We start from the raw sequence: 24626 nt of genomic DNA, 5'->3' as shown, positions 1-24626 counted from the left end.
TTTAATCACACATTTGCAGGGAAAATTTGACATATTTTCCTTTTAGAAAATAAAAAAATACTATTTAAATCTCCATTAGGTGATTTATTTCCATTATAGAAAAAAAGTGCAGCAGAGAATTAGAAAGAAGGTCCAGATATTCAGGGGCCAGGCACATAAGAGAGAACAAAGAAACCAGGAGAATGGGTTGCAGTAGAGAAAGTGGTATAAGAAATCCCTTACAACATTACACTCTTTAGAATCCTTACCCCCACCCTTCTGGTGCAGAACTGAGAGGAAACTGAAGCAATATACCTAAAACATGAAAAAAAAGATGTGTAGGAAGTTGTACAGTAAGACAGAAGTAGGTTACATTACAGTGGAAGTATCCTTGACTCCAATTTTCAAATTGTCCTGCTTCCAACTCTGCAAGTAAACAACAGGCACTCAGTTTCCATTGCACTAGAAAGATGAAGACAAGTAGTTCTGAGAGACATCAGAAAAGAATGGGGGAAAAAAAAAATCTATTCTGGAGCAGGTTCAAATGCTGAGGATTCCCAGGTTAGTTCTATTTAAGATGGTAAATGAGAAATTTTCCTTTTTATCTTTTCACACCTGAGCTTTTCCTGTCAAAAGGAAAAAAAAAAAAAAAAAAGAAAGAAAAAGAAAACCCTCAGAAGGAAGAAGCCCTTGTGGGACACTCCAAAGCTTATTTTTCATGTCACGTACCTGGGACATTGAAGACCCAATGTCAAAATGCAGGAAGAATGACAGGATACACACAATATTGGCATGATCACTACTAAAATACAGCCAGTGTTGGGGTGCACATAAAAGATGTAGAAACCCAAGAGGCAGTTCAGAAGACACATCAAAACTGAGAAAACAAAGTTTTTTAAAGAGAAGCTTAGGGGATTGTCCAGTTTGGTGCTGAATGGGTTAAGACATCATTGTGTACATGGAAACAGAGCTGATAATTTGCAGATTACATACAGTTTTGCTGGCTTTGGACCAACAGAATCCAGAAGATAGCACTGAAGTTAGGAAGATTCAATCTTGAAACTGTGAAACACCATTTTTTTCTAATTATAGACGATAGACATAGAACAGGACAAGAAGAACAATCAGGAAGATAAATAGTGTCTAAGAATTTCTATATGGCTATTTGTCCTTTTTAGAAGGAATAAAATAAGAGAAAATATTTTAAAAGTAATTTAGAGTCTTTCAGAAGTGCCATGATTGGTGGAAAACAGACATTGCAGATTGTGTGCACTGCAGGATTACTCCTGGCCTTGAAATCCACGAACATCTGAAGCCCCTTGTTTACGATTTTCCTTCCTACGCCCTGAGAGCCCTGAGAGACCAAGAGGTTTTGTACTGCTGGTACTGCCTGTAACTCCTGCAGTTTACAACCACTACAGCTTTGCATTTAAAACAGTATCCATAAACAGATCTCAAGCTGCAGGACTTTGTCTGGTCCCACATGGATGTCAAGAAGAGAGGGCTGTTCTCCAGCACACAGTTACTTGCAGGTTCAGCTTCAGGGGAGAGAGCAAGGAGGTTCCTTTCCTCTGAAGAATCAGGCTGGCCATTGCTGAATGTGAGAGCATGGATGAAATGGACTAAAAAAGCTTGGTTTCTTAGACTTCTTTCTCACAGCCCTAGGACTGAATCAGTCACTTTGGGACAGGGGTGGAGTTTTTCCCCAGGTCAAATGATCAGGAACCTGCGACTGAATTCCCTCCAGCTCCTGGAATTTTAACAACTAAAATAATTTTTAAATTATAAAATCATTTATCCAATCTCCATTACTGCTGGCACCTGAATTTCTCGGGCTTTGTAAATACAGTGCTTGCACAAGTTAGTGTGGTCTCTCCTCAAGCAATGAAATTCTTTAGCCTAAGAATATACCAGAGAGAGTCTCAGTGACTCCAGGTATACAAGAGACCCCACTAAATGATCAAATGGCCCCTTCTGGGGTTCTCTGGGGAATCCTTCAGCTATGAAAACCACCAATCTACATGGGCAGTCTCTCTGACCTTGTGAATGCTGCCATGTTTGGACCAAGGGGAACAGCTCCATAAGGAGCAATCATGAGCAAGATTTTTGAGCCTGGTAGTTAAAACACCCACCTGAGCTTCAGATCCTCAGATTCACATCCCTGTGGATGCCAGGCAGAGCAGATTTGCACAGTCTTGCAAGTCCTAGGGGAGTGAAATTTGTCATTAGGGGCAGGAGAGTGGGAGGAAATCCTTCTGATTTTCTTCATCACAAGAAATTCCAGCCCAAACTTTACAGAGTCCTGCAGCAGGTTTTTTTGTTTTTTTTTTTTTTTCTGAATTCCCAGGATTTCTGTGAAAAGTTTCCATTTCACCTAATGTTTTTCTAATCAGTGCCTATGCCAGGGTGTTGAAAAAGCTGTTTCAAGTCTGTTCTGTAGCACTGCTTCATCATAACATCAAACTAGGCTGACTGGGTTTATTACTTCATGAGATGCAATTCCATCACTTTCTTTACATTTCTTTCTTTTCCTTTTGTAGTCATATAAATTATATGCATTGTGAATTACTCTTTCCTTTCCAGAATTCATCAAAAGCTGCCCAGAACCCATCTCCTTGGGGTGCCAGTGGAAAGTAAGTTGCACAGTAATCTTATATCAGATTGGCAGTTGGAAATTGTATATTTTTATCTGTGGTATGTTCTGATACTCTTGTGTTTTTAATCCCAACACTTTTTAAATATTGACACTGCTTTCTAGGAGCACAGGAACTCCATCACCTATGTCCCCTAGCCCTTCTCCAGTCAGTTCTGTAGGATCCCAGGGGAGCACGGGGGCCCCTTCCCCATCTCCTATCATCAGCATCCCGCAGCGCATCCATCAGATGGCCGCCAACCACGTCAGCATCACCAACAGCATCCTGCACAGCTATGACTACTGGGAGATGGCTGACAACCTGGCCAAGGAAAACAGAGGTGAGCAAGGCAAGGCAGTGGACTATTCTAGAAGACTGTCACATGATTTGGATCAGGAAAATAACTACTTTGATATGAAACCTGTCTGCAAAGTAGGATTGCAGAGATTATTTCTTTCTTCAGTCTGCTCCTAGTTTGTTCCAAAACAGCCCAAAAAGGCAATTTTGATAGCTGTCTTGCTCAGAAGAGCTGAGCCAGCACTTGTGACAGACAGGTCACAGACTTGGCTGTAAGTAGCACTTCCTACCATCTGTGCATTCTAGAGAGGAAGGCTTGTGGGAGGTAAGACATCTTCCTGCACCCAAAGTCATGGAGCTGCATGGGATATGTTTAGCCAGATCAAGTCAAAAAGCAGGAGCACACCTCCTTTCTGCAGAAGGAATGAACAGCCCCTAGCCCTCCCCCATCCGCAGCAGACACAGATTGGAACAAGGTGCCTGCAGCAGACTTCTCTCAGGTGAACTGGTTTCCATGAGCAAATGCCTCAGCATCTGACTTGATGGTGAAGTATTCCTTAGTCTTCAGGCTAATTTGTGTATTTAAGGCAGGGACATGGACAAGATCCAAGTCAAAACAAGGACACCTAAGTGAAGGTATGTAGATATGAGTTGGGGGGCTCATCTCCCATTGCAGTTGATGGAGCTTTATTCAATACCACCAGCAGTTCAGAGTGCTGTTTAGTTCACCCTGAAAGGTGTATACTAAACAGCACACCTCTCAGGGTGTACTAAAAAGGGAGAGAGGACTACAATTTATGAGGTATCCTTACCTAAACTGCCACTCCAGAACTCTCCTGCACATCCTGTGTTAGATCTGCCAGTCCAGGCTGTAAGTATGAACTCCCCCAGAGCATCTCAAATGGGGGATGCTACATGTAAATGTAAATGGGAAACTACATGTCTCTGAGTAGACAACAGAATTGTCCCTATCCATGGCACGGGTTTGGAACTGGCTGATCTTTAAAGGTCCCTTCCAACCCAAACCATTCTGTGATTCTAAGTCCTGACTGGCTAGTTAGCCAAATTACTCTTTAGGCTGGGTTGGCCATGTTGTACAGGCCTCTATTTCTCTGTCATGGTAGCTTAAATATCTAGCATATCACAAATGTGTCACTGGACACTTGTGTATGAACTTTTTGATCTACTTGTCCTCAATCTCAGAATAAATCTTGCCCCGAGTCTGTTTGCTTTATCAAGACTCAATGGAAATTAATGAAAAGCAAAGCTGAAGAACTCACTGCTTTGTTCGTTAAAAAGAAAATTGCTGTGCATCAGCCTGTAACATCATGAACCACAGGGCTTTAAAATTAATCTCCCCAGCACTAAACTTTCATTCCCATGGAATGTTCAGCCTGACTCAATTTGCAAGAGAATAAAATCTGTTAAAGAGTGACAAGTAGCAAATAAAGATTCACTCTTCTGATGCTGAATCCCTGCAATTCTTTTTCCCTGCAGATTTTTTTAATGACTTGGATGCATTGATGGGACCTATCACCTTGCACAGCAGTATGGAGCATTTAGTCCAGTACACTCAACAAGGACTTCACTGGGTGCGGAATAGTGCTCACTTGTCATAATGACTGTGTGCCATTCACATGGACAGTATCCCTTTCATGGATAATTCAGTTATTCTGGACACTGTGCTACAGAAATAGTCAGCTACAGCATTGATCCAAACAAAGGTGAATATTTCTTCAATATTGAGCAAAATTCTTCTGAGTGTAGACATGTATGTGCACAGAGGTACAATATACAATGATGTCTCTTCAGAATGAATTGTTCTGTATCACTCTCCAAACATTTTCATACACTAGAAATACTACAAAGAACTGATCTTAATGCACAAACATACCCTTTCTATTCTTGTACTGAAAAACTCAGAAACCAAAATCTTATGGGTTGATTGAACCAAGTGCAATAAGCACAGATCCCGATTCAGGAAAGCTCACAATAGATTCTTAACTTTAAGCTTATACTGAAATCCTGATGACTTCAGCAGAGCTTAAGCACATACACAAGGGCTTTCCTGAACTGGAATGAATGAGGGCAAATCATAGACATGGAGAATTTTTACTGCGAGCATGGACACGTCACAGAAGTTTCCATATTAGTTGTGCCATCTCCCTGTCACTTCTCCACTGGAGCACAGAGAGGAGGTGTGTAGTCCACATTAAGTTGGAGAAAGACAGCATTCCTTCATGTGCAATAAGTTTCAACAAATTGCATGCATTTCTTTATCTCCTGTCTTTTTAAATAACTTTATGTCTCATTCAGCTCCTCACCAACAGTGCGACCTACAGTATCAAGCAAAAGGAAGGCCTAAAAACAGATGTGCTGGTAGGAAGAACTTAAAAGAGATGGCGCAAAATTGCATTCTGTTACTGACAGTAAATAGATAAGGAAAAAATATGGCAAACAGTAATCCACTTAGGAAGGAAAATGTGTTAACTTCGGCTGCACACACACACACAGACAGATATTTATAACAGTTGTTGGCTTTGCATGGGAAGGCTTCATCCTGCAGATTTTGGCTTTCATATCTTTTTCATCTAGCAGAAGCTTGCAACGTTTTCTTCCAGGCTGTATAGGAGCATTACATGCAATTTCCTTTATCTGGGAAGCTGAGTTTGCTGCTCATCAGGCTAAGAACTGTTTCCTATCATAATCCTCTCACTCTTCATGCATAATCCTCAACTAGGCTTTAGCGTTTCTTGATTTATGGGATGTTTTCAGTTCCCGTTGACAGGCTGTGTTTTTCATGCCAGAGAATTAATCCCACAATAATTGGAGTTTAATTTGGGTCAGATGAGGTCAAGGCCAGTTCATATCAACTGCGCTTGCACTCAGTGCATTTTTGTTCATTTTCAGTGGTTTTCACATATTTAGGGGTTCTTTTTTCTATATTGGAAATATTTTATTTTGCAATCAGATTTGCTGCCTTTACTCAAATCAGCAGCTCCAGTTACTTTCAATTGATTATTCTTGTCAAAGGCATTAGTGAACCCTTTTACTGTTATTTTCTAATCTAATTTGCTTACATATTAAGAAATTGTGAGTACAAAACACACTTTCAATAGAAGATACAAGTAGAAGTAGCCACTGATACAAATGGTTGATTAATTGGTACTTGCTGTCTTTAGTTTTCCATCCCCCATTTTTGAAGAGCTGCATTTTGAAGAAAAGATACCAAACAATATGGCACAATTTCTCAGTCAAATGTTTTTGGTAGCACAGACTTCATGTACCCCATGGTAAAGAGTGGGCTTATGAGCACACTGAGCCCCACATAGCTGTGTTTTTCTCACCATAACTCCAGCTATTGCTCAGACTCAGCATTCACTGTGTTCTCTGAAGCAGCCACCAAGGAACTGCTCAGCCCCAAGCCATCCTGGGCCAATATTTTTGTGCCCATCGGTGCTCAGATACTTCCCCCCAGGAGAATGCCTGTGGCTGTGGCCACCTCATAGTACGGACTTGAGTGTTACAAAGTGGCTGGCTTTAGGAGAGAACATGTACTTGCCTTTAAATGACAAAATACGTGACCTCTGAGTCCTGCTGTCACCCTTAGCCCTGGCTGTCACCCACCCCAGAAGGAACACACTTTGTTTCGTCACAAGTATCGCGGAGAACTCGATCGGTGCCTTTCTGTTTATCACTTGCTTGATCTGCAGCTGTGGAAGGAAGTCTGTCAGGATTTGCTAGACTAGTAGCAACGGATTCTGTCAGCTGCTTCAATGCCATCCACAGGTACTGCAGGATTTCTCCTCAGATCAGGAAAGTGAAACTCCAGCTAGATTAGCTTCTGTTTTCTTTGACGGTGCCTATGATGTTTATCTTCAGATAAGTTTGGGGGTTTGGGAGCCCTTTCTGATATTTAATGTTGAAAAATTTTAGAAGTAACATATATTACTTGCCTTAAATGGAGTTTAGTTTTATTGCACATGTGGCATTTGAGTTTCAAATATGGAACTTTGAAGCATGTTTATTTTACTAAGATCGGGATATTTTTCTTAATCATGATGAACTCTTTGTATGGATATAATATGTCAAGAAACTTCAAAGAAATGCAAGAATTAATGGTGTTTTGTTGTAACATTTGCAAGTACTAAGCATCTCTGTAGATGATTGTCCTTTCCTGTACATTGCTCTCATATTGAGTTATCTCAGCTAAACTATTGCTTCCATGGAAATCTTACTGATTTTTCGTTTCTGTGCTGGCATCATCTGTGTTGTCTGATGAGCACACTGAGCCTTAATTTCTGGTGGTGCAACAGGATGAGTGAATTAAAGGGTTTGGCCTTCTCTCCATAGGGTTTCTCACAGCTAAACTATTTTAGCAAGGTTATTTAGAATACTCTTCTGTGCAGGCTGTTTGCTCTGTAGGGTTGCTGCTGATTGGATGTCTGAATGTGGCACGGTGACAACAAATACTTAATTTCATCTTCTTAGGGACTGGTCTGCAAAAGTGCATGTGACTTCAGGTCTGGTCCAGTTAAGCATATGCACCACTTTAAGAACCTGAATAGTCTTAGGCATATCACACTGTGAGTCAAAGATGCTCTGTGTGTTTTGGATGGGACCAGAGGAGGCTGTCCTTTTTTGCAGTTCCATGAAACACACTGACTTATTTTAATCTGCTGTGAAAGTCCAGGAACATGCAGGCTTCTTTAGACATAGCGACATTCAGGTTCAATTTTGGAAAAGTAAGAAGTAATTCTGTACAAATCCAGAAGGATTATGCCTGGAGGAAGAAGTCTGCTTACAAACAGAGACTCCTCAATCAGTAAGAGCTCATACAGCAATGGGAATGGATGCAAAGGAACTGTGTATTGCAGGTGGGCTTGACAAATCCAGAACAGCCTATAGGATTCTCACAGGCAGAAAGATAGTACAGAGCCCTTGGCCTTAAACCTTTATAGTATGGCATGGTGGCATGAGTGTCAGGTAAGAACAAAGCATATGCAGAGGTTCAAGTGTGGTCAAAAGCCAGGCATAATCCTTCCTGTCACGTGGCAGGATACCCAAACCCTTGTTTGCCTATTTCTTTTGTTCAAATAACAGAGCTCCAAATGAAGAGATTATAGTGAACAGAAGACCTTAGGTAAAGGAGGTTAAGAGGATCAAGCCCTAAGTGTAGATACAAACACATATGTATATACTGTAAATCTAAATAGTAATAAAGTCACTCAGCATGAAGGATATTACTAGTGCCTACCATTGATCATCAAGTACTCATCACTGAGCAGCCATATCACCTAAGAAGTGCAGTAGCTGTTGTCAAAATAATTTGTGTAGCTAATTAATTTATATGAAATGCACCTTTGGGACTGTGCCATAGTATCTCTTTTGTAATACAAATGTTCAACCATTTTTCATGGCTACTGTTTCAAATCTGAAATGTCGGGCTATCTTTTCTGCCCCAGATGAGAACATACACTTAGACCTGGCTAATCTGTACTTAGTTTATCTGCCCAAGAGACTTTAGTAGTCACCAGCCTTAATGCATGTACAGTATATGCTATTCACTGACTTAGTTGTAGCTTTTAATCCAAATGAAATGGGAATTTTAAAAATGACTTGGATTAATGGCGTCTGCCTAGATATCCCATAGATGTGACATTAAATGATTCATGATTTTAAGCAAGAAAGTTTGAATTTTATGTAAATAACAGTGGATGAATTCCTTGATCTTTTTACAAGACGATTTTTTTTAAATTAAAAGATTGTGAAAGCAATAGGTTTTTTAACTCTCCTAAATTTTTGGCAGGTCGTGGGTTCATGGTAAAGGCTATATTAAGAACATCTCCTTCTGCAATATGCCTTGTCTTTACATAATCCTCTTAATGCTTAATATGTCAGAAAGAAATGTTTCTTGTCCACAGCAATGGCAACATTTCCCTCCCCCATACAGTGAGAATCCTCAAACTAAAGAATAAAATCTCCTGGCACAATAGAAATACAAACAATGCCTGAAGTATACAGACTTGTTAAGGTAACAACAGAAGTCTGTCTGGCACAGACCTAACATGCCTCTCATTTTGTTATCTTTTGTTATCATTTACATCACATATTTGACTCGACTGTGTTTGAAACTAAGGAATTAGTCTAGTTTTCATATCTTAAAAATGCCTGGTTGGTCTGATCAGTATCATAATGAGAACTGTTACATTAGGTTAAGTGCTGTGCACCAAGGCCTGGGAAGGCATGTAACCATAGATAAATTTGTCAGAATCCATTCAGAAAAGCATTTGGATGATCTTATGTCTGGTATGTCTCAAAAAATGTGGAACTATGTCTCTGAGCCAATATTGTTAGCATGAAAAATTAGCTACTTTACCATCTCTCACAAACTTGCCATTTGCCCTCAAAAAGGCCAAGCCTCCATTTCCAGCATCACTGGCCCCAAGCTGTAAATTGCTCTTAAGGTTAATTAACAAACTGGGAAAGTCACTTTAGGTCCTGTTTGTGCTAAGCTGACTAAAGCTACAGAGAGGGAAACACTAAGGTTTAGAGCATCTGTTGGTCTTTCAAAAGGCTATGGTTTTCTTCAGTGAGATGGGTGAGATCCAGCTGGGGCTATTTCTTCAAGTAGTTCCTCTGCCTCCACTTGCTGTCTAGTCCTGTTGCTCTTGGTAGCCCACAAGTATGCCTGACTTTGAGCAGTGTTTCCTTCTTTGGCAGCCCAAGCCACCTTTCCAGTGGGGTGCTGGAACAGGGAGCAAGTAACTCATAGGCTGCATAAAGGGCCTGGCTTTTGCCCCCAAAACCAGCAACAAATACACCAAGGCTCCTTCACTTTTGCAGTTTTTATAGCTTGAATTTCACACACTGCAGCTTGAAGCCCAGCCTTGTCCCTGCTGCTCTCAAAGGATTCCAGAAGGTCCAAGGAAAACAACAGAACTGAGGGGGGCTGGAAAAAGGGATTTCCTCTGTCCCACTTAGTCATTTTTGGGAGCAAATACAGTGAACAGCATGAATGATAAGGCAGTCAGGTCTCATGTTTCTCATATGTACCAACACAGGGATACTTAACATTTATCTGCCTCATAGGGCTTTATGAGAATTAATTAATGTTTGCAAATCACTTTGTATCCTCAGAAGGAAAGTGCTGTTGAAGAGCTATGGAAAAAACTGCTAAGTACACTGGATGAATTTCACCCCTGAGTCCAGAGCTACAAGACCCACAAAATCCTTAAATACTATATAAGCTCTTGGTGTAAGCACCAGAGTGTATAAAACTTGTGCTTAGAGCCAAGGGGTGTCACAGTCTAGGTGAAATCGCCATTCCCAGAGTATCTATGACTTTGATCCTGGCAGAGAGCAAGAATCACAACAGTACATAATGGGACAAACAGCATAGATTAACAAAGTGCTGCATGGCCATCCTAAGAGTTTCAAATCCTTTTATGTCTTTCAGTTGCTTTGTATATCTGCAAAAGAAATTTGTACAAAGTATGTTCCTCAAAACAGCCTCAAGTGTTCAAATAATTCATTAATCCAAATCCAGCTTCACATAACTTCAGATCAATGGAAATTTTCTTTTAGCATGGTGCGTTGCAGAGAACTAGTTGCTTAACAAAGCATTTGTTAAAATGCTTTTTTTTTAAAAAAGTCTCTAGTGACAAAATATGTGTCTGATTTTGATGCACAGTACCAGTAACCAAAGTGGGAAGTCAGAGATTGGTTGGGAGCACAGTGTTCTCCCACTCTGTGTGGGAGTGACCTTCCCAAATCACACCATTGTTAGACAGTATCCCCAGAGCAGACTTCCAGCTCTGTTCTGACACATTACCCCTAGAAGTTATCAATAAAGCCCTTCACCAAGGACTGAACACCGGTCAAATCAACAAAATGTTTCTAACATGGTTCATGTTACTCAATCAACACTAACAAGTTCTTTCTTAGAAGTAGTTATCCTTTTCTCCTCCACTTGGCATTCTTACCCTGTCAACAGACTTGAAAGAAAACATTTCCTGAAGGAACCAGCTAGGCACAGATAACATTTACCAAAGGACAGGCCCTTCTTATTCTTTTTCTCACTTCTATTTTAGAATACACCTCTATTTAAAAAAAATTATATTTTCCTTTGCAGTTTAGATTTATCATAGAATCATAGAAGGGTTCAGGTTGGAAGGGACCTTGAAGATCATCTAGTTCCAACCCCACTGCAGTGGGCAGGTTGCTCAAAGCCTCATCTAGTCTGGCCTTGAACATTTCCAGGGATGGGGCATCCACAGCTTCTCGGGGCAGCTTGTTCCTATGTCTCACCACACTCAGAGTAAAGAATTTCTTCCTTAGATCCAATCTAAATTTACTCTCTTTCAGCTGAAAACTGTTTCCCCTTGTCCTGTTACTACAGGCCCTAGTAAAGTCTTTCTCCATCTTTCTTATAAATCCCCTTTTTGTACAAAAAGACCACGGTCACCGTAAGATCTCCCCAGAACCTTCTCTTCTCCAGGGTGAACCCCAACTCTCACAGCCTGTCTTCACAGGAGATGTGCCCCATCCCTCTGACCATGTTCATGGCCTCCCCTGGACCTTCTCTAACAGGTCCATGTCCTTCCTGAATTGGAAACCCAGAGCTGGACACTGCACTCCAGGTGCTGTCTCAGCACAGCAGAGTAGAGGGGAGAATCACCTCCCTCCACCAGCTGGTCATGCTTTTTTGGCTTTCTGGGTTGCAAGGGCATGTTTCTGGCTCATGTCCAGCCTCTCATCCACCAGCACCCCCAGGTCCTTCTCAGCAGGACTGCTCTCAATCAGTGCATCCCTCATCTGTATTGGTACCGGGGCTTGGACAAACACAGGGACAGGACCATGAAATTCACCTTGATGGGCCTTGTGGGGTTCACATGAGGGTCCTCTCTCTCTCAAGATCTCTCTGGATGTCAAGGTCCCTTCCTGCAGTTCTAGATATTTTTCTCCTCAACTCCATCTCCTGGCTTGTGACATGCAGGACAAGGGAGAGTAGAAACTGGTCGCAGGAAAAAGGTGAAAGGCAGCACAGAGCTCTCCAAGCAGTTCAGGACCTTCCTGCTTTCTTCTCATTCCCACTCCATCTGTGGGACTGGCATCCACTTTCTCTCATTATTTCCAGCAAGAAAATTCAGTTCGCTCTTGAGGAAGGACAGTGAGTGCTGATGAGTCCATGCACAGTTTTTTGACATCTCATCTCCTCAGCAGGGAAAGGCAAATGGGAGGGACCAGTAATCTGGGGACCAAAAGCCCTTAGTGCTGGTGACTCAGATACCTTGTGTGAAAGAGCAATGCAGCTGGAGGGGTGCCAGCAGCATCTCCTGGCCCAATGCCTTGGCCTGACTGTGCTACCAATCTACTTGAGTGGGCTTTGCCAGTTCATGGCCCTGCAGTGGAACCAGCCAGAGCTGGTGGTCTCGCCTGTACAATGCCATTCCTTAGGCCATGGAGGATACACAGTCAGCCTTGTAGCAATTCACAGGGATTGAATAGGAAAAGAAGGTGGAATAAGAGAGAAAAAGGATTCTGATTTAAACAGAAGTTGGAAATCATCTCATCTTGTACTGAAGGTCTAAAACAAGCACAATTAATCTCACCCTAGAAATTCTTGTTTGCCTCCACTGGCTTAAAGGGAGTTAGGTAATGAGCTCAGATACAGAGGTGCTATAAATCCCACCCCAGGTTTATGGTCATACCTGTTGCTGACAGGAATGCCTGATGAAATTGGTGAATATTCAGGATGCACTGAGGCAGGATGGGGCTGAGATCATGTTGGGAGGGAGCACATATGCAGAAAAATAGGCATATGGTAAATACATTTATTTCTCAGATGTTTCAAGCATCTATTTCAGACTTGGACCACTCTAAAATTTACTAGGCCTAATCCAAAGTAGATCCTTGAGAACTGAATGTGCACCTTTTTCTATTAAGATTACTGAAATATCAAGAAAATACATTTTACAGTTTACTAAACAATTGCAGGCACTTTTTCCTTATGTTGCCTGGAAGTAGAGCTGGCCTCCTTTAAAAAAGGAGAAAGTTTTTCTGTAGATGATGAAAGAGATGAGATTGGCTATGAGCCTAAGTGAAGCCAATATTACTCTTTTTTATGGAAATTCAACAGCATTTTCCAATTCATTATGTGAAAATGGGAATTTCATCCATGATGAACAGCCCTTAGGTCACACAGAGACACCTAAAGCTCGTGGCCTGCCAGCAGACCAGTGAATGCCACAGCAGCTCCTAGGGCTGGCTTCCCTTGCTGTTGGGGGAGGCAGAAAGAGCCCTGGTGTGTTGAGGGAGCAGCCAGGTCAAGGTGGGCTTACAGCACCATTGTCTCTTTCCATGGATGGCAACAGGAGGAGCAGGAGCCAAAGCAGAGGAGCCAGGCAGTGTGAGAATTGCTCTCTGGGCAATGGTCCCTGGTCCTCCTGTGCAGGGGCATTGTTCCGTGCTGACCATGGCAGATGGAGACAATAGCCAGAGTAACAAATCGTGGCTGTGCACACATACTGCCTTTGGCAACTCCCTGCCTTCCTGGCCATATTATTTATAGAAACCTGGACTGCAGTGGTGTCTGCTGGCCAGTGCTGTGTTGCAGTAGACATCCTACAGAGACTCTCCTTGGAGTTGCCACCTTGCAGAATTCAAAAGTATACCACACGGTGGATGGGTGAGGGAAACAAATGGGTGGGGGAGGCAGTACAGGGTGGGTGAAATAACAGGAGGCTTACACATGTCATTACTTCTCCTGCCAGTTGCAACAATCACAGGGTTCCCTCCCCATTTCCCATGCTGCACGTGGCACCAGTGGCTGAAAAGGCAGTGTGGCAACCCCAGTGTGGGATCAGCTGTTGGCTGGCAGTGCAGACAGCACACCACAAGGTACTGGTGCATTGCGACTCTTCCCCATCTCCCTTTTCACACAGTGAGCTCCTGAGCGAGGTTCCCTGGCCAGGTGAGCTATGCAGAGACCAGTTTATGACTAGAGTTATTTTTGTAACAAACCACAGAGGTTCATTTCCATATTTCGTTCATAGCAACAAATGTCAGCGGATTTTTTTGTAAAATTACTCAAGTGGAGATGGCTTTGTTTGCAGCTCATAAAATAACGCTCATGTTGCTCTCTGAGGATGTGCTACCCGAGGCCTCCCCCACCCTGCTATAGCAGTTTGTCTTTCTGCTGACCATAATCCCACAGTATGTCCCCATACAGCAGGCAATATTGTTTACACAGGTTAATAAACGGAGTATTCTGTACAGTAATTTATGCTGTAAAGTATGTACATATATCACAGTAGCAGTCACAAATGCTTTAAACTGCCTTATTTATTAGATTGGCTAGCATTTCCCTCCCTTGCTCCAGAATACTTTAAATTATTTTTATCTTTGCATTAGGTATTTTTTAGTTGCTACATTTTGACCCAATTATTGAAAAAATGGTTTATACAATAAATAAATATCTAAAATTTAAGTAGAAATAGCAAATTCACTGCCCATCCAACGAATATAGCTCTGATTATGATTACAAATAAATATGGTATACTCTTATCTGTGTATAATAGTATATGCCAGAAATCATATTCCACTTGTGATCAATACAAACAAGAGCTTTAGTAACTTTCACCTATTTCATTCTTCCATTGTGAGACAAAAATATAATAAAATACTTAATGTAAAATGTCCCCCGTGAGAGCCCTGGTCTTATTCCTCCCTCAGGCAAAACTCACATTGGCTTCAGTGGGAGATTTACCTAAGTACAACATAGGGACATTACAAAAATAAATATATGGCATATAAACAGTACTTGTGCTTTGTAGTCAGTCCTTTCCTCTTTAGTGAGAAACATAGGGTAAATGCTACATCTGTAATGCTCCTCTGTCTCACTCCTTCCCTTCTGCTCTACGAGTAAAAAACTGGGATTTAAAACCAATTGTATTTGTTCCATTTGCTCAAAATAAATAGAAATATTTTGGGGATCAGTTCCAAGCCAAACTAGAAAATAAAATGTTGCTTTGTTTTCATGTTAAATTATGTTACACAATTAAACAGGATAATGCATACAAAGGCAATGAAATTATTAATTACTTGTTTTACTGTTTGGAGATTTTGCTATGTCCACAGTTCATGTAAAACTCATGTAGCACAGTTTCTGGGATGGTGAAAAATCCTACTGTAATGTAACAGAATGAGCCTTAAGGATTTGTAAGAATAAGCACTTTTATATAAAAAGCAAATATTAATTCATCAGTAATATTACTTTTTTAATGTGACAATAAACCATGAAATCAACATCCTTCTGTCTCAATTATGCCTCTCTGTCTCTTTCATAAGCCTTTTTACAAGGGAAGCAATTGCTGGGTTTTGTGTCACAGCTTTTGAATCCCATCACAGTCACCTGTGTTCCTGCCTAAGTCACACACCCTCATCCACACTTCCTTCGGGCTGAGCTCATGAAAGCTTTGTACAAGGAAGGAGGAAAGGCTCTTTCATTGCAGCACATCTCAGTAGCAGGACACCAGTTTTAACTGAAAAAAATAAAGATGTGAAAAGAGGCAGCTCTCAGGGAGAAGGAGAGCAGTCACTGCTACATTTTAGTGAGGCACTGGATGAGCACATCACCAATCCATACTTTTCTTTATGCAGATGTAAGAAACAAGCCCCTGTCCTTAAGAGCAGTAACATCTGTAAGTGGTGCCAAAGCCAGCCATGATTTCAGCAGTTGCAGAGCAGCACTTCACAATTTACAGCCACTGTTATAATAAAACCACAAGAAATACAAGTCACTCTCCAGCCTGCCTTCCCCTGTCCTCACACACACACACAATGTTTACCAACTATTTCCCAATTCCTATGGCTTCTTCACACGCAGGATTGCCACTTCTTAGGAATACTTATTCCATACTTGGGCCAAAACTTAAATGCTGCTTTTTTAACATGGCTGTTTGGCAAGTGGTGGAGTCTTGTGGTTCTTTTCTGCGCCGTCAATACCTGTGGAGTCACGGGCTAGACATTTTCCTACTTCTTACTGGGGAAGACATATTTTTCCAGGCAGCATCTGGAGGTGGAACATCTCAGGTGCAGCACAGAAAAAGTGACCAAACAATGTTCTGCACTTTGATGAGTCACCACCATACACAAACCCGTGTGTTCAATGGACTGTAATCATCACAAGCTGAAGCACATAAATGGAGAGCTTTGGTGCTGATGGTGGAGAATGGATTTCAGGAAGTGACTATGACTCATGATGGGCTGACATATGGCATTGCTGCTCCTGATCACTGCCAGGAGGCTGCTGCAGGGACAGGAGAACAGGCCAGGAATGGTCTGCCCAGGCACTGGGAGATCACTTCCCCAGGCACTGCCTGCAGCAGCTGAGGAGATGATAAACCACACGCAGAGGGACAGCTCCCCATAGCTGTGATTCCAAGCCCACCAAGGCTCAAATTGAGCCCACTGCTATCTCCCCACCAGTGCTGGTTCAGTCCTACACACCAGACACAGGTCCATTGACTTCTCCCAGTTAATGGAGCTCTTTTTTTTAGCACTGCTCCTTCCTCTGAACACCTCAGCACTTGGCTCATAATCCTGTAAAATATTCAGAATATGCAGAATTTTACCTCCTGACTTGTTCCTCTTAAACTTCCTCTTGCCATGTAATTCAAGGTCAGGAAAGAAATTAGGCACCCCTGAGCTAAAGACCTGGAGGGCCCATTACAATGATGTAGTCTTACTTCCCAGGAAAACACAGGCCATAACATTTCATCAAGGGATTTCTTTATGAAAGGCTAATAACTTGATGAAGAGAAGCCTAACCTTTTATTAAGCACCCAGTCTTAATTTAAAGACACAGAGCAATGAAGAATTTACTGCAGCTCTTCAGCTCTTAAAATTCTGCCCCAGTGTTTCACTTTGAATGGTATCAAAGTCGTAACTGCAAAGTCATAGAAAAAAAAAAAAAAAACAAAACAAAAACAAACAAACAAAAAAACTTCAAAACTTGAAGATGGAATATGTGTTCTGAAAGGGGAAAAACAAGGGGAAACTTAGAATTTAGGGGAGTTTCTGTTCGCAATTTGAGGAATGTATGCATAGAGAGTAGTATTTGCTATTCTGAAATAAATTAGTCTGTGATCTTGTTCACTGAACATGCAAGCCCACAAGAAAAAACACAAAAGGAAACATTGCAATAAATCCAGCTGAAATGCAGGCCCTGTTATCATACATTCACATTTGCATCAAGCTCACATTCACAATAACATGATTCTTAAATTTTCTTTAATTTAAAAATAGGAACCAGCAGCACATCTCAACAACCCTTAAAATGAAAGCCAGGCCACTCAACTGCCTGGATAGGGATTATTAGCTTGAAATCTCCCATCCTATAAGGAATTATAAATCAGTAGAGATGTACTGTTACAGTGTCTCCCAGGACCATTTATGCAACTCCTGTCAAGTGTGAATTTGAACTGATTTGATATTCTGTAGTCATTTTTCAAACACCAGTGTTACAAATCAGCTATAAGAAGCTAAGGTTACATATGTCAAGAACTGTGACTTGAGAGCACATATGCCTACTTGCAGTTTAAAATAATGGGGAACACAGTCCTATAGATACAGATCTTTCTTTTCCTTTTCTTTTTTTCCTGCTCCCTAGAAAAAACATGTATTAGCCACACAGTGCTATGGATTGCTCATTATTTACAAATCCTTGCAGGTAGGTAGAATGAACACTAAGCACAAGGAGTACATCCATTTTGGAAAGCCACTATGGGAAGCCATACCCATCTTTAAAAGACCTCCCTGAGAGATATTCCCCAGCCTTCTCACTGCTGTCATGCTTCTCAAAAAGGACTAAAACCAAGCTTTTGCAGCCATGTTCACTTAATGGTTTAAGCATTGTTAGCAGACACATCGTTTCAGGTGCCTGGGATCTGGATGACTTGGATGCACCTTCACTTGAGGGAAGAGCTCCTGAATCCAGACAGACAGCAGTGCCTAAGCAGGGCAATAATCTCCAGTCCCTTCTACATTATCAGTACCTGATGCAGAGCCCCAGACAAGACCTTCCATCCAGCTGGGTTGAGAAAAGTACATTCCTATAGGTGTTCCTCAGGATAACAAACAAACCTCTTAGGAAAAGAGTGAACCAGGCCATAGTTCCAGGTTGGGGGTTTTGGTTTTTTGTTATGGGGTTTTATTTGCAGGCAATACAGCAGGAGTTTTGTTACAAACTGAAAGCAAGACTTAACATAAACAAGCCCTCTCTCAGGATGAGACCCTGCTCCGAGCTGCCCATTGGGATCAAGTACTTATTTGTAATACTGGTGTTTGAAAAATGAGCACAGAAAATCAAATCAGCAGAAACTCTCACTCCCAACACCAGCCACAGTGCACCCTCTGCCAAGGGCCTGGGACCTGTTACACCACACCAAGTGTGATCCATCCTTATGTCATTCTTGCACATCGAACACTAGCAGCAGCTAGTAGGAAAAAATTAACTAGGGTCAATGGTCCTTTAATGTGATTAATAGAGTATTACTTAGTGGCATTCTAAACTCACTGATGAAGCAGAAAAAAAATAAAAGAGGAAGCTAGGAGTGATAAAAGTTCATTGAACTTCAAGGATACAAAATATAAACAAGGTGTCTGCTTCTGTAAGTGAAGACAACCTGGTCAGTCTGGATTCAGTGAATTGTTTTTGTAGCTCTCTCCATGATGCTGAATAGACTAAAAGATTAAAAACAGGTTTAGATGAGGCAGACATAACTTGTTCTTGTCTCATCAGAACATAAATTTTGACTGGGGAGGGATTTAAATATCTAAGCTCAGGTCTCTAACTAGCTTGAGCTAATAGTTTCTAATCAAAACAAGGTATTCTTTGCTGTGTATGAAGTTATTTGAGTTAAAACATGGCAAGAGTGGAGGATTTAAGCTTAAATGCTCTAAATGAGGTATACACGGCAATTTTTTCTGTACTGGCTGCTTTATACCAGGCTCACAAAAATCATCATCATCATCCAGAGAAAACCAAAAGAAGAGGATAAAGCTGTCCTGTCTGTTTCCAAGCATAAGACTAGGGTAAATTGATACCCACTTCACATGCTTTCATAAAGCTCCTGTAAAAGCATGAATAGGTGCTTTGAGATGATAGAAGGCAGTTGGAATGCTGAAAGCAATCCAAAATTCTCTTTTGATTACAGATTTATAATGCATGCTTTCTGAAAATTTTACACTAAAGAAACAGAAGTGACCCAACTGGGTCTGCTTCTTCAGTTCAGCTGTTCTATTCACCTTTCATTTGCCTTACCGGTGCCAATTTAAAACATGTGGGTCAGGCACAACTGGCTCATAATGAAGAAATGACATTTGGATTACATTGCATTTATGTAAGTATTATTAAATACTCTCATAATTATTTAAGAAGAAGACTGCACTAACCGGTGTCTTCCTAATTTTAAGTAGTGTTGCAAAGTTTCCACCATCTTAGTTGTCCTCTCTAAAATAACCTGGACAGATTCTAATTCCACTACAGCTCCATTTTGAGCAAGACAGCAGAAACAAAAACTTTGGATTTCAGCACAAAGTATCCCAACCTCAGCATTGAACCCCCTCAGCAGCATTTTCCCAGATAATATTCTTCAGATTACTTCTGAACATCATTCAATTTCCAATTCACTCACAACTTCCTAACTGTGAAAACTATTCATTTCCAAAATTACGTATTAATATGAAAGACACCTTGGTTTATCTAGCTAACACAACAAAATAGCACTGTAGTATGAAGTAGGCTCAAAAAATAAGAAACACTTGAAAGTCAATTTTTTTTTTTTTTTTTTGCTTCCAGACTGTTTGGAGCTTTAGTTGTAGAAGACAGAATGGTGCAAACAGGGCCCCCATACAAAAACCATGGCCCACAAGAGCTGCACAGGAGAGGTACCTTCAACTCCAGAACTCTGAGAAAGCTTTCTGCACTGTCATAACAGGACAGGAAGATCATCTATTTAACTGAGATGCAATTTAGTGCCTGGCACCCCTGAGAGCCCTGGAGGTCACTGTCTAATGCTGCATGAATCATCTGTGACTTTCCAAGGAGCAATTCCCACAAGCAAGAAAGCACAGCCAGAAAATGAGTGCCTCAATACCAGAGCATTTAGCACACAAAGTGAAACATGTGTAAGGTGAAGTAGTTGTGGTTCTTTTGACGTGGAAGACACAAATTGGCTTTGATAGATCTACAACTCCATGTACCAACCTGGGCTGAGTGGGCTGGAAGGGATACACCTCCTGCTAAATATCAAGGGGAGCTCCACCTTCAGTGTGCTGCTCGTGCTTTCAGATCCAGGTACATCTTCCAGGCATGGCATGGAATTCCAGATAACCCTGCCTTACTACCCTTCACTGCATCTGGGACATATTACCAGAAAATTAGACTTTTAGAATGTTCTGAATGACTACAAAGAGGTAATAATAGGATATCTTGTAGATTGGCATGGAAAAGCTCTTACTGTGAAGACAGCATGGACAGTGTGGGCAATGCATGTCAAATCTACTAATTTATGAAAAGGAAGTCATAAATAGCTTAAGGATGGCATAAAACCAGACATATAGCAAAAGGAAGTATTGAAAAGGCTTTTTCAATTAAGGGTAAGACCTTTCTTCTTGAAGTGGTAGAAAAAAGGGTCTAGGAAGGGGAGATAAGGTCAGGTTATCAGATAATGCAGTCTTCCTGGGTGGCAAGATATCTGCCAAATGAAATGAGACAGCATGAATATTGGAGATGCCAGACAGGAGCTAGTTACAGTAATTAAGGTCTGAGGTGCTGAGCTCAGCACCAAATGCCTAAAAACCAGTACAGACAGCTCAACCAAGACATCTGACCAGGGTACAGCTGCAACCCACACAGCTAACAAGATATTCACCTACTCGGGCAGCACTGAATTCTCCTCTGGCATACTTTCCATGCCCCTCCCCAAGCAGAGAAGATCCTGCAGAGACAAATGGAGAATGAGAATGAGCGAGTTAGGGGTCAGAGGGTGTAAAGGTAGAGGTGGAGACTATCACCAGAAGAGATTGAAAGGAATGAGATTTGTTTATCTCAGAAAAGAGGCAGATAGGAAGGCACACAGTAAGATAAAATACCAAATACTCTAGAGAAGAAATATCTGACATTTTTCTCTAACTTGCTGCATAACACAAGAATAAAGGAACATTCAATGAAATGAAGACCTCATGCATTCAAAGCTGATCAAATGAAAGTCTCTTTCACATAATGTGTAATTGGACAGTGGAAGATATCACCACAGGAAGCACTGAGGTCAAGAACTGTGCAGGATTCAAAGAAGGATTGGATGGCTATATGGATCACAGGAATATCCAAGCAGAACAATTATGTTAAACTTTGGAAAAAGTAAAAAGACAGGCTTTCAGAATTTAAGCCAGTACCTGACTACAGGAGAATTAAAATAAGGTTTCTATAAGGGCAGATTATCCCACATCTTTCTTGGAGGTCCTTCTGTCCTTGCAAGAAGTTGATGCTGTTCTCTTTAGGCCAGAACATCAGTCTGCATGAACTACATGATTTCTGTTTTCCCACTTCCACATAAGCTTTAGAGGCACTGAATAGCTTTGTGTAGCTGCAATAAAGTCAGCAAATTCAAACTCTTCTTTTTTCACTAGTGATACAGCCATGGCACCCCCTGCAGTTAATCAGCACAAGGTGTTTTTATCTCAATTTCCTTTTTCATAGTGTGGCTACAACTGTGGAGATGCAGCCTTGCAGACATGGAGCGACAGCATTCGCTACCTCCCTCACCTCACCCCAGAGACAAGCTCAGTCTTGTCAGCTCCTTTTCACTGTCTTGCATTCCCTCTTACAGAGGGGGCAAAACTTGATCAGGACCTGAGCTTAATCCAGTACCAAGCTCTCTGTTGGGAGGTTTGTGCAAATGAACCTCTAATTTCCTGACAATATACCCTGAATACTGTCTTCTCTGGCCATGGTGCTAAATGGAAGAGCCCAGGCCTCCTATCAATGTCCATGCAGTTAATCAGTGTGCTCTAAACCATGTCTACCAGCTTCAGGACCTCAGGGCTCAGCAGGATATACAGGCTCCATCCAACTCCTGCAGCAGTGGCAGCAGTTCTGTATTTACACCACACATACAGCAGTTCTGTATTACACAGCACAAGTCAGTAAATTTACTTCCAGTGCCTCTCTAATCCCCGCCCAACCAGGCACTATTTTTCTAAGCATAGACAGTTTCCTATGCTATCCTGTAGTTTCCCAGACAGGCATAGGCACCTGAAACCTATTTAACTGCAGTTTTAGTGCTTACATACATACCCTTTTGCAGGTATTCCTGCTTCCAGTTTTTCCCTCCTTCCCTAGCCTGGTAAACTACCTGTTGACCTCAAATTCAGCCTGTTGCTGTCCCAGCTTTTCACAAGCAGTACAACAATCTCCCAGCTTTTCACAAGCCCAACAATCTCTATCTTAACTAGACCTGAAGGAAGACAGGGCAACATTTACCTTCCTCCTACCCTTTTCTCCTCTTTGAATGTGGTTTGGGGGAACCCACATTCAGTATGGCTTGTGTGCAAAGGTTGTTCACGCTATTAGCGGGCAGATAGGTACAGCTTAGAAATCTGCACAAACAGAATCCAAATAAAAACAAACCCTGAGGCCCTGAGGAGAGATTCTTCCCTTAAATGATTTTTCTACTTTTATCTGTGTCTTTATTTGTCCTCCTGCTTGTTCCACAGGACACCTCCATGAACTGCAATTGTGCATCATTCACTTGACTGAGTTATGTGCTCCTGAAGCTGTATTTCACCATAGCCAGCTCAACGGAGTCAGAAGGTAACTGTCCTTTTCTTGTGCAGCAGTTTGTGAAGCTTCTGCTCTCTGCTCAGTACCACTTCCTTAATTTTTACAATCTTGTATTAATACAACTATTTTCTGGTATCTGTACTGATCATTACTGTAATTTTAAAATCTCTTTAAGGTCTCTTTGACCCCTCAGAATGAGCCTCTTAACTTTGCCTCAGAACTGAAATCATTGAAACCATTAAGAGTTTAGTTGCTTTATAATGCACCTTTCTCCAAACATAACCTTCCTGAGACAGTGACCCATGCTCCAGGCAGTAGTCTGGGGCCTAATAACCATTTTCCAGGGGACTGTATTACCTCTTTGGTGGTGCATTATAGCTCACTGTTCCATCGGTCTAGTGTCTTGTTTGCCTTTTTTATTGCAGCTGTGCACTGAAGTGACGTTTCCTATGTGCTTTTTTTCCACAGTAACCCCTTTCTCCCTCTGATCAGTGTGTTGAATATAACACCCACTCCCTACATTTGCTCTTTGTTCCCAGACTAATTACTTTTCATTTTCTACACCAAGCAGTATTTGCCATCTGCTGGCTCATCAACTAAATGATCCAAATCCCTTTTGAATCCGCTTGCATTGTTCCTTATCGCTTCTCTGTGCTTCCAGTTTTACCATCCAGCCAGTGGAGATTCCTAGTACACAGTGCTCAGCTGAGGCACAGTAGCAGAGAAATGGGAAACCACATGATCTTCTCACACCTAGGGCAGAGCATCCTGCCTGCATTTGCCACTTGCTGCATTCATATAGAAAAGAAGGGCTCCCTTTGGAAAAAATTAGGCTCACATATGCTTCAGCCTGCTTGAGCTAAAGGATGTCTTTAAGCCCAGGCCCTGTGCTGGAGGACAGTGCAAGGCAGTCTCTTACACCAGGGATCCCAAGACAGGATGCAGCTTTCAGAGACCTCATCTGGTGTCCCCACATCAAGATACAGCAGGTACTCCACTGCTCACCTCACAGCTCCCATAATGTGTCCTGAAAGAAGAGGCACATCTCCTCACACCTTGTCCTGTTTGTGTGTGCACATCTGCACATGGGGAAAGGGGAAAAGGAAAGATGAACATGGAAACAAGATGAGATTTCACTCATACAGAAACCAGCACCATCACAGCCCTACAGGCAAAAGTATCGTTTTCCTCTCAGCCCATCAGGGCAATTTCTGAAAATCCAGCACAAAGGCCTGATTGTGGGTGACCCAATTGTGACCTTATGGTACCTTAAGGGAGAATACAAAAAGATAGACAGAGACTGTTTGCAGGGGCAGGTAGTGACAGAACAAGGGGGAATGACTTCAAAGTGAAAGACAGTAGGTTTAGATCAAATACTAGGAATAAATTCTTTACTGGGAGGGTGGTGAGGCATTGGGACAGGTTGTCCAGAGAAGCTGTAGATGTCCCATTCCTGGAAGCCCTCAAGACCAGTTAGATGAGGGGCTGAGTAACCTGGTCTAGTGGAAGATGTTCCTCCCTATGGCAAGGGGGGTTGGCACTAGATGATCTTTAAGGTCCCTTTCAACCCAGGCCATTCTATGATGAATTTATGAACTTGCTCTGAAATACCTCAGGAAATGTCCAGTGTGTGGAAGGCCAGATGTATGTGTAAGAATCAGGGGTCAGCTGGGGACATCCACTTTTTTCCAGGCTCTGAGAACCAGAATAGTGCAGGCTAAGCACTGATGCTTTTAAAACAGGGTTTATGGGCAGGCTTACACTGTGCTGAAGCATGTGCCACACAGCATTCTCTTGGAAATTCTTTCCTGTCTCAGCAACAGGAAAGCCTGACTTGCTGGTCTGTTGCCTTTGCCTTATTTTGTTTG

General features: G+C 41.8%; 1 protein-coding gene across 1 annotated transcript in view; it reads left to right on the top strand.

Annotated features, from left to right (window-relative positions):
• Positions 1 to 4564, top strand: part of AFF3 (ALF transcription elongation factor 3) — a 266527-nt gene extending 261963 nt beyond the window's left edge. Inside the window, exons 19-21 of the mRNA XM_059493960.1 lie at positions 2563 to 2612; positions 2738 to 2952; positions 4407 to 4564. Of these exons, the coding sequence (XP_059349943.1) occupies positions 2563 to 2612; positions 2738 to 2952; positions 4407 to 4528 (387 nt within the window). The 3' untranslated portion in view covers positions 4529 to 4564. The remainder of the gene's footprint in view (positions 1 to 2562; positions 2613 to 2737; positions 2953 to 4406) is intronic.
• Positions 4565 to 24626: the final 20062 nt, after the last annotated feature.

The sequence above is a fragment of the Ammospiza nelsoni genome, chromosome 2, assembly GCF_027579445.1.
Source record: "Ammospiza nelsoni isolate bAmmNel1 chromosome 2, bAmmNel1.pri, whole genome shotgun sequence".
NCBI classification, from domain to species: Eukaryota; Metazoa; Chordata; class Aves; order Passeriformes; family Passerellidae; genus Ammospiza; species Ammospiza nelsoni.
Note: the sequence above shows the minus strand (reverse complement) of the source record. Positions and strands in the feature narration are given on the sequence as shown.